Genomic DNA, 12500 nt, shown 5'->3' with positions numbered 1-12500 from the left:
ACCGTAATCACAGCAAAATATAACAGCGGCACCGCTGAGAGGACCAGACAAGAAGCACGGCAACACATCAGACACGTTCAATGCGTCAGTGTTGGGAATGAAGCGGCTCATTTTAATGCCTCATCAGCCCAACCAATCACATGACATGTCTTTATGTGCTGCTGGCAGTAGACTTCATGATGCATCATCCAATGAGATCTACAGCGACAATAATGATCTCAACTCTTCAGAATAATAATAAAAACAAGCCCAACGAGGATCCAATGACACTCATTAACATGAGGACATATGTGCTGTATGCCTCATGCATCATGTACTGTATGTGTGTGTGTACATGTGTGTGTAGATCACATGTAGAACTAGCAGTGTGAATGTGTGTGTGTGGGCGGATCAGTATGTGTGTGTGTGTTATTCATCATCAGACATTCAATCAACTGAAGCAGTGAAGATCAATAGTGTGTGATTCTCTGTGTTCTCATCATGATCCACCTTCATCATGTTCTACAGTAATGATGTGCTGCTGTACTAATAACACTCATATCATTATGAGTGCTTTAACCTCATGTATGCAACCAGCCATCAAGAGGACATGAGAGCAAGTACACACTAAGCACACACACATGACTCAGAATGCTGAGTCAGCACAATATGTGCCATGGTGACGTGATGAACACATCCGTAAGTTTATTAAGCGCCAAATCAACTGGACCAACAGCGCGGCATGCAGCGGCTTTCCCCATGTTCTCCGCATCGCCGACACTACAACAACGCAGCACTCGCACAACAGCTCAAGGCTGCATCCAGTCTGTGGGACAGGCAGTGTGGTGTTCAATGTCTGCTCCAGAAGCTCTGGAAAGAAATGATTCCTTGTGGGCAGAATGGACAGCGCTCGTACAGGAAGTCATCGTGATGTGATGACGGATCTTGGCGATGTGGAAGAAGTCTCTCCCTATAAAACGCTCATCTAACTAATATCCTCCTTCATCAGTGCATCTCTGAGGAAGGAGCTGCACATTAATGCAACAGAGGCTTCTTAGTTTGCTCCGCTGCTTTTAAGGATCACGTGTGTCTCACTTTACATGCATTTCATCAACTCCCGTATAACCCGGATGTGACAGGAGCGGCCATGTTTTCCGGGGGAGTGGCAGCTTATCCAGCTACCTTCACTGAGCCTGCGCTGGAGCAGGTTCAAGCTTTTGGATGTGTTGCCATGGTGATTTTGCCGAACTTGCTTCGTGGAACCGAAAAGCCTGACTTATGTCATCTTATCCTGAAAAGTATCCGGCTAACTCAGTTAGCCACGTACGAGGAACGGGCCGCTGTTCATTCTGTGTTGATCTGTTGGATTCAGTGTTATTTTAATGGCGTTTGGTGTGTATGTCAGTGCCGGAGTGGGTCGTACAGGAACCTTCATCGTTCTGGATCGAGTGCTGCAGCAGCTGGACACCAAAGACGTGCTCGATATCTACGGCTCCGTCTTTGACCTGAGACTTCACCGGTCACACATGGTGCAGACCGAGGTGAGGTGTTATATTATGTGATATAATGTCATGTCATGTTACGTAATATATATACTATACTATGTTATGTTACGTAATATATATACTATACTATGTTATGTTACGTAATATATATACTATACTATGTTATGTTACGTAATATATATACTATACTATGTTATGTTACGTAATATATATACTATACTATACTATGTCATGTTACGTAATATATATACTATACTATGTCATGTTACGTAATATATATACTATACTATGTTATGTTACGTAATATATATACTATACTATGTTATGTTACGTAATATCTATACTATACTATACTATGTTATGTTACGTAATATCTATACTATACTATACTATGTTATGTTACGTAATATATATACTATACTATACTATGTCATGTTACGTAATATATATACTATACTATGTCATGTTACGTAATATATATACTATACTATGTTATGTTACGTAATATATATACTATACTATGTTATGTTACGTAATATCTATACTATACTATACTATGTTATGTTACGTAATATCTATACTATACTATACTATGTTATGTTACGTAATATATATACTATACTATGATATGTTACGTAATATATATACTATACTATACTATGTTATGTTACATAATATATATACTATACGATGTTATGTTACGTAATATATATACTATACTATGTTATGTTACGTAATATCTATACTATACTATACTATGTTATGTTACGTAATATATATACTATACTATACTATGTTATGTTACATAATATATATACTATACGATGTTATGTTACGTAATATATATACTATACTATACTATGTTATGTTACGTAATATATATACTATACTATGATATGTTACGTAATATATATACTATACTGTGTTATGTTACGTAATATATATACTATACGATGTTATGTTACGTAATATATATACTATACTATGATATGTTACGTAATATATATACTATACTATGATATGTTACGTAATATATATACTATACCATACTATGATATGTTACGTAATATATATACTATACTATGATATGTTACGTAATATATATACTATACCATACTATGATATGTTACGTAATATATATACTATACTATGATATGTTACGTAATATATATACTATACTATACTATGTTATGTTACGTAATATATATACTATACGATACTATGATATGTTACGTAATATATATACTATACTATACTATATGTTACGTAATATACTGTCATGTTATGTAATGTTACGTAAAACATATTACATACTATTTTATGTTATGTTACATTGTATTATGTTATGTTATATTGTATTATGCTATGTTATGTTACGGTATGCAATATACAGTGTACTATACTATACTATGTTATGTTACGTAATATATATACTATACGATGTTATGTTACGTAATATATATACTATACTATGATATGTTACGTAATATATATACTATACTATACTATGTTATGTTACGTAATATATATACTATGTTATGTTACGTAATATATATACTATACTATGATATGTTACGTAATATATATACTATACTATACTATGTTATGTTACGTAATATATATACTATATGATGTTATGTTACGTAATATATATACTATACTATGATATGTTACGTAATATATATACTATACTATGTTATGTTATGTAATATATATACTATACTATGTTATGTTACGTAATATATATACTATACTGTGTTATGTTACGTAATATATATACTATACGATGTTATGTTACGTAATATATATACTATATTATGTTATGTTATGTAATATATATACTATACCATGTTATGTTACGTAATATATATACTATACTATGTTATGTTACGTAATATATATACTATACTATGTTATGTTACGTAATATCTATACTATACTATACTATGTTATGTTACGTAATATATATACTATACTATACTATGTCATGTTACGTAATATATATACTATACTATGTCATGTTACGTAATATATATACTATACTATGTTATGTTACGTAATATATATACTATACTATGTTATGTTACGTAATATCTATACTATACTATACTATGTTATGTTACGTAATATCTATACTATACTATACTATGTTATGTTACGTAATATATATACTATACTATGATATGTTACGTAATATATATACTATACTATACTATGTTATGTTACATAATATATATACTATACGATGTTATGTTACGTAATATATATACTATACTATGTTATGTTACGTAATATCTATACTATACTATACTATGTTATGTTACGTAATATATATACTATACTATACTATGTTATGTTACATAATATATATACTATACGATGTTATGTTACGTAATATATATACTATACTATACTATGTTATGTTACGTAATATATATACTATACTATGATATGTTACGTAATATATATACTATACTGTGTTATGTTACGTAATATATATACTATACGATGTTATGTTACGTAATATATATACTATACTATGATATGTTACGTAATATATATACTATACTATGATATGTTACGTAATATATATACTATACCATACTATGATATGTTACGTAATATATATACTATACTATGATATGTTACGTAATATATATACTATACCATACTATGATATGTTACGTAATATATATACTATACTATGATATGTTACGTAATATATATACTATACTATACTATGTTATGTTACGTAATATATATACTATACGATACTATGATATGTTACGTAATATATATACTATACTATACTATATGTTACGTAATATACTGTCATGTTATGTAATGTTACGTAAAACATATTACATACTATTTTATGTTATGTTACATTGTATTATGTTATGTTATATTGTATTATGCTATGTTATGTTACGGTATGCAATATACAGTGTACTATACTATACTATGTTATGTTACGTAATATATATACTATACGATGTTATGTTACGTAATATATATACTATACTATGATATGTTACGTAATATATATACTATACTATACTATGTTATGTTACGTAATATATATACTATACTATGTTATGTTACGTAATATATATACTATACTATGATATGTTACGTAATATATATACTATACTATACTATGTTATGTTACGTAATATATATACTATACGATGTTATGTTACGTAATATATATACTATACTATGATATGTTACGTAATATATATACTATACTATGTTATGTTATGTAATATATATACTATACTATGTTATGTTACGTAATATATATACTATACTGTGTTATGTTACGTAATATATATACTATACGATGTTATGTTACGTAATATATATACTATATTATGTTATGTTATGTAATATATATACTATACCATGTTATGTTACGTAATATATATACTATACTATGTTATGTTACGTAATATATATACTATACTATGTTATGTTACGTAATATATATACTATACTATACTATGTTACGTAATATATATACTATATTATGTTATGTTATGTAATATATATACTATACCATGTTATGTTACGTAATATATATACTATACTATGTTATGTTACGTAATATATATACTATACTGTGTTATGTTACGTAATATATATACTATACGATGTTATGTTACGTAATATATATACTATACTATGATATGTTACGTAATATATATACTATACCATACTATATGTTACGTAATATATATACTATACTATACTATGTTATGTTATGTAATATATATACTATACTGTGTTATGTTACGTAATATATATACTATACGATGTTATGTTACGTAATATATATACTATATTATGTTATGTTATGTAATATATATACTATACCATGTTATGTTACGTAATATATATACTATACTATGTTATGTTACGTAATATATATACTATACTATGTTATGTTACGTAATATATATACTATACTATGTTATGTTACGTAATATATATACTATACTATGTTATGTTACGTAATATATATACTATACTATACTATGTTATGTTACGTAATATATATACTATACTATGTTATGTTACGTAATATATATACTATACTATGTTATGTTACGTAATATATATACTATACTATGTTATACTACGTAATATATATACCATACGATGTTATGTTACGTAATATATATATACTATACGATGTTATGTTACGCAATATATATACTATACGATGTTATGTTACGTAATATATATACTATACTATGATATGTTACGTAATATATATACTATACTATGTTATGTTACGCAATATATATACTATACGATGTTATGTTACGTAATATATATACTATACTATGATATGTTACGTAATATATATACTATACCATACTATATGTTACGTAATATATATACTATACTATACTATGTTATGTTATGTAATATATATACTATACTATACTATGTTATCTTACGTAATATATATACTATACTATACTATGTTATGTTACGTAATATATATACTATACTATACCATGTTATGTTACGTAATATATATACTATGATATACTATACTATGTTATGTTACGTAATATATATACTATACTATGTTATGTTACGTAATATATATACTATACTATACTATGATATGTTACGTAATATATATACTATACTATACTATGATATGTTACGTAATATACTGTCATGTTATGTAATGTTACGTAAAACATATAACATACTATTTTATGTTGTGTTACATTGTATTATGTTATGTTATGTTGTATTATGCTATGTTATGTTACGGTATGCAATATACATTGTACTATACTATACTATGTTATGTTATGTTATGTTACGTAATATATATACTATACTATACTATGTTATGTTACGTAATATATATACTATACTATACGATGTTATGTTACGTAATATATATACTATACGATGTTATGTTACGTAATATATATACTATACTATGATATGTTACGTAATATATATACTATACTATGTTATGTTACGTAATATATATACTATACTATGTTATGTTACGTAATATATATACTATACTATACTATGTTATGTTACGTAATATATATACTATACTATGTTATGTTACGTAATATATATACTATACTATGATATGTTACGTAATATATATACTATACTATGTTATGTTACGTAATATATATACTATACGATGTGATGTTACGTAATATATATACTATACTATGATATGTTACGTAATATATATACTGTACGATACTATGATATGTTATGTAATATATATACTATACTATACTATGATATGTTACGTAATATATATACTATACTATACTATGATATGTTACGTAATATATATACTATACTATACTATGATATGTTACGTAATATAATGTCATGTTACGTAAACCTAACCCTGTTATATTGTATTATGCTATGTTATGTTACGGTATGCAATATACAGTGTACTATACTATACTATGTTATGTTATGTTATGTTACGTAATATATATATACGATACTATGTTATGTTACGTAATATATATACCATACTATGTTATGTTACGTAATATATATACGATACTATACAATGATATGTTCCGTAATATATATACTATACTATGATATGTTACGTAATATACTGTGTCATGTTATGTAATGTTACGTAACATATATAATATACTATTTTATGTTATGTTACATTATATTATGTTATGTTATGTTGTATGATGCTATGTTATGTTATGTAATATACAGTATATACTATGCTATGTTATGTTATGTTACATCATATTATATAATGTTACGTTAATGTAACGTAGTTTCTCTTCCACCTCCTCAGTGTCAGTATGCGTACCTCCATCAGTGTGTTCGTGATGTTCTCAGAGCCAGAAAGCTCCACAGTGAGCAGGAGAACCTCCTCTACCCCGTCTATGCCAATGTAAACTACAACTCCCAAAGAGGTAAGTGATTATCAATCTACACCTGTAGTTTATTGTTGGTCAATCTACACCTGTAGCTTATTGTTGGTCAATCTACACCTGTAGCTTATTGTTGGTCAATCTACACCTGTAGCTTATTATTGATCACGCTACACCTGTAGCGTATTGTTAGTCAATCTACACCTGTAGTTTATTGTTAGTCAATCTACACTTGTAGCTTATTGTTGGTCAATCTACACCTGTAGCTTATTATTGATCACGCTACACCTGTAGCGTATTGTTAGTCAATCTACACCTGTAGTTTATTGTTGGTCAATCTACACCTGTAGGTTATTGTTGGTCAATCTACACCTGTAGTTTATTGTTGGTCAATCTACACCTGTAGCTTATTGTTGGTCAATCTACACCTGTAGTTTATTATTGGTCAATCTACACCTGTAATTTATTATTGGTCAATCTACACCTGTAGCTTATTGTTGGTCAATCTACACCTGTAGTTTATTATTGGTCAATCTACACCTGGAGCTTATTGTTGGTCAATCTACACCTGTAGTTTATTGTTGGTCAATCTACACCTGTAGTTTATTATTGGTCAATCTACACCTGTAGCTTATTGTTGGTCAATCTACACATGTAATTTATTATTGGTCAATCTACACCTGTAGTTTATTGTTGGTCAATCTACACCTGTAGTTTATTATTGGTCAATCTACACCTGTAGTTTATTGTTGGTCAATCTACACCTGTAGTTTATTGTTGGTCAATCTACACCTGTAGTTTATTATTGGTCAATCTACACCTGTAGTTTATTGTTGGTCAATCTACACCTGTAGTTTATTATTGGTCAATCTACACCTGTAGTTTATTGTTGGTCAATCTACACCTGTAGTTTATTGTTGGTCAATCTACACCTGTAATTTATTATTGGTCAATCTACACCTGTAGTTTATTATTGGTCAATCTACACCTGTAGCTTATTGTTGGTCAATCTACACCTGTAGCTTATTGTTGGTCAATCTACACCTGTAGCTTATTGTTGGTCAATCTACACCTGTAGTTTATTGTTGGTCAATCTACACCTGTAGTTTATTATTGGTCAATCTACACTTGTAGCTTATTGTTGGTCAATTTACACCTTGTAGCGTATTGTTGGTCAATCTACACCTGTAGTTTATTGTTGGTCAATTTACACCTGTAGCGTATTGTTGGTCAATCTACACCTGTCGTTTATTGTTGGTCAATTTACACCTGTAGCTTATTGTTGGTCAATCTACACTTGTAGGTCATTTAGAGACATTAGAGTTAAAATATCTGTTCCATATATATATTTACTGTATATATATATATATAGATATATATATATGTGTATTTTCATATAAATATGTTGATCTTTTTCCACAGAGACCCTGCACAGATGTTAAAGATTCTATAGACCTCTGATCAATATATCAGACTACTGATCAATATGTTAGACCACTGTACATATACTTCATATCTGTATGTATTTGTGTATATTTCTTTATATAGATATATTTCTAAATTATGTTTTCATTTTGTTTTATGAGTATTAATATTTGCTTATAACAGTTATTACATAAAACATTCACATGCTTCTCCAAACTCTGAATGAATGCATATGTGTGTATATACATATATGTGTGACATCACAACTCTGAACCAATGACAAGAGCAGAAATGTCTCAAAAACACAAAATGTTACATATCTGTCACAAGCTGCAAGTAAAATATGTGTTTTATGTTCATCAAAAACTATTAAAATTGAAGTGTTGAAGGTGAAATCATTGTTTTGAATGGTAAATGTATGTAAGATATCATTTGAAGTTTGCATCATGTATTTTATTTAAAAAGGACATATTGAGTGTGAGAGCAGTTAAATAAACACCAAAGAAGAAGTATTTCTCTGATGAATCCTTCATAAAGGACAAAAACCTGCTCCAACATGTACAGTTACTGTGGAGGAAAGTACACGAGTTTACTAAAAGTACCACAAGTACTTTTACTTAAGTAGAGGACGGAAGTACACATTCAAACTTACTTTCTACTTCTCCACAAATATACTTTTTACTGTACTACATCTCAGAGGTACATATTGTACTTTATACTGTACTACATATCAGAGGTACATATTGTACTTTATACTGTACTACATCGCAGAGGTACATGTAATTTATACTGCACTACATCTCAGAGGTACATGTTGTACTTTATACTGTACTACATCTCAGAGGTACATGTTGTACTTTATACTGTACTACATCGCAGAGGTACATATTGTACTTTATACTGTACTACATCTCGGAGGTACATAGAGTACTTTATACTGTACTACATCTCAGAGGTACATATTGTACTTTATACTGTACTACATCTCAGAGGTACATGTTGTACTTTATACTGTACTACACCTCAGAGGTACATATTGTACTTTATACTGTACTACATCGCAGAGGTACATATGGTACTTTATACTGTACTACATCTCAGAGGTACATAGTGTACTTTATACTGTACTACATCGCAGAGGTACATATGGTACTTTATACTGTACTACATATCAGAGGTACATATTGTACTTTTAACTGTATTACATCTGAGGTAAAAATGTACTTTATACTGTACTACACCTCAGAGGTACATATTATACTTTTAACTGTACTACATAGCAGAGGTACATGTTGTACTTTTTACTGTACTTATATGTACTTTAGGATATAAAGTAATGAACATGAAACACACATTAATGCAGCAGTAATAACTACTTGAACTACATTTATACACATCACACTGTGGCATTAGTACTTGTGCTGAAGTACAGGACTTGAATACTTCAGATACACATGATGGCGCATAATGAAAGAGTAGTTATGTATATTTCCAGATGACGTCACTCGGCTCTCTCCCCAAACCACACGGCCCCCTCGCGCATGCGCACAGCTACGGGTGTTCGCCACATTGAAGCTGCTGAACTCTCGGAAGTTTAAGCTAAGTTTAGCAGTGATTTAGCACCAACAGGCTAGCGGCAGAAAAACACTGTTCGACGGAGGAAAACTCGTTTTATATCGATAATAAAGTTCGTTAGGACGGGATCTAGTGAACCACGGAGGAACCACCGATGGATCTAAACAGTTTATCATCGTTTTAACTGCGTTAGACCCTCTGGAAGAAGTTGTGATTGTTGTTTTTTGGCGCTCTAGCAGCGCAGAGGAAAGATGGAGGAGTAGCATCGAGCTAACGCTAGCTGGGGTCGGTTAGTGGTCGGTTATATCTCGGTTACATCGGACTGGATGTGAGGCTGTGTTCCACCACTAAGACTGTGTGAGTATCAATGTCTTTAACACTAAATCATGGGTTCTTCAGCCGGTAGAGAGAGCTAGCTTTAGTTAGCCTCGGAGCTAAGTAGTTAGCTGGAATCTGTGTTAGCTTACTGAGAGGTTAGGGTTAACCTTAGGCTAACTCGCTAGCTAGTGACGTCACGTTACGTTAGTTAGTGGACGTTAACTTTTTAGCTGCTGGTTGGGTCTGTTCTTTCCGATGGTTTAACACACTTAACTGGGAACACTGGACACACACACACACTATTAACTTGGAACACTGGACACACACACTTTTAACTGGGAACACTGGACACACACACACACTATTAACTGGGAACACTGGACACACACACACTTTTAACTGGGAACACTGGACACACACACTTTTAACTGGGAACACTGGACACACACACTTTTAACTGGGAACACACACTTTTAACTGGGAACACACACTTTTAACTGGGAACACTGGACACACACACTTTTAACTGGGAACACTGGTCACACTTAACACAGACACTTTTACCTGGTATGCTGTAGGGGCGGGGCTACACAGTGATTGACAGGTCTCTCTGGTTTTACCTCTACGGTTATCTGCTCGTGGACTAATCAGCCAGCTATACTCTAGAGTTCTTTGTGATTTAAATGATTAATTGATTTTTTAATTGAGCTAATCTTTCACTCAACTTCATCGTCACGTGACCTCGGATGTCTCTACAGAGCTGCTGTTCATGTTTCCAGATCAACCAGAGCATGCGAGTCCCTCTGAGGATGGAACCAGGTCTACTGGAGGCAGGATCTAGGTGAGGATCCTCCAGAGAAACATCTCATCGAAAGCTCAGTGTGGACATTTCTTTAATCACGTCTTTGTGTCCCAGACATCAGATGGTGCTCTGAAGAAGCCATGGGTAGCTGTTTAAGCTGTCCAGAGAAAGAGTCAATTCCAGATAATCATCAAAGTAAATTCAAGGTGAGTTTGTATCAGATTAACTTGGAGAGACCCACATAGACCTGTTGTTGTAGCCTATTTTTCGGCTGGTGGACGGCGAGCACTTGTATGTAATAGACACAGCTTAGAAACCACCTCATTGTCAATATATCTACAAAAGAGCCTCTCGTTGGTGGATGTAAAGTCTCGTGAGGCGGTGATTAGTCTAGAGGTCACAACAGCTGATTTTACACAGGGACGTCAAAAGCATCTAAAAGAACAATTGGCTTTTTTATTATGAGTCGTCAGACATGTTTATACAGCTTTATTTCACACAAATACAACTGAGCTGCACAAGAGTTTCAGCTTTCCAATTTATGTAATTCCAATTCTGCATAACTATTCAAATACACCACTGAAAGAACAGGTTGAATTAACACATTCACAACTTCACTCTATCTTTACCAGAGGGGGCGCTCGGTAACGTAGACTCACAATGTTTAGTACAGAACAGTAGCAGTCTGGAAACCTATCAAAGATCAGTCCGATTGTCGGGCGGAGCTTACACGCATACCGAAGTTTGATCGAACGTTTTGGGCCAATCGTTTGGGAGAAATTCTTTAACAAACACATTGACCTGCTGACGATTACTCGCATTCACGTCGGACAAAGTGTTTCTGTATGTCTCGTTGTGGTGTACCTGCCTCTGACTGTGTTGTTGTGGTGGTGTACCTGCCTCTGACTATGTTGTTGTGGTGGTGTACCTGCCTCTGACTGTGTTGTTGTTGTGGTGTACCGGCCTCTGACTGTGTTG

At 31.4% G+C, this 12500-nt stretch overlaps 2 protein-coding genes across 3 annotated transcripts in view; both read left to right on the top strand.

Moving 5' to 3' along the window:
* Window positions 1–9216, top strand: part of ptprbl (protein tyrosine phosphatase receptor type B, like) — a 78962-nt gene extending 69746 nt beyond the window's left edge. Inside the window, exons 29-31 of one of the 2 annotated variants that reach the window (XM_079271440.1) lie at window positions 1385–1520; window positions 7324–7444; window positions 8825–9216. In XM_079271440.1, the coding sequence (XP_079127566.1) occupies window positions 1385–1520; window positions 7324–7444; window positions 8825–8844 (277 nt within the window). In that variant the 3' untranslated portion in view covers window positions 8845–9216. The remainder of the gene's footprint in view (window positions 1–1384; window positions 1521–7323; window positions 7445–8824) is intronic. The other variant, XM_079271441.1, reaches the window with a different exon arrangement.
* Window positions 9217–10425: 1209 nt separating this feature from the next.
* LOC306778525 (fibroblast growth factor receptor substrate 2-like) overlaps window positions 10426–12500 on the top strand; it is a 6320-nt gene continuing 4245 nt past the window's right edge. Inside the window, exons 1-3 of the mRNA XM_079270041.1 lie at window positions 10426–10759; window positions 11479–11561; window positions 11637–11728. Coding sequence (XP_079126167.1) covers window positions 11663–11728 — 66 coding nt within the window. The 5' untranslated portion in view covers window positions 10426–10759; window positions 11479–11561; window positions 11637–11662. The remainder of the gene's footprint in view (window positions 10760–11478; window positions 11562–11636; window positions 11729–12500) is intronic.

This window comes from Melanostigma gelatinosum, assembly GCF_949748355.1.
Source record: "Melanostigma gelatinosum genome assembly, chromosome: 1".
Lineage (NCBI taxonomy): Eukaryota > Metazoa > Chordata > Actinopteri > Perciformes > Zoarcidae > Melanostigma > Melanostigma gelatinosum.
This window is presented reverse-complemented; position numbering and strand designations above follow the sequence as displayed.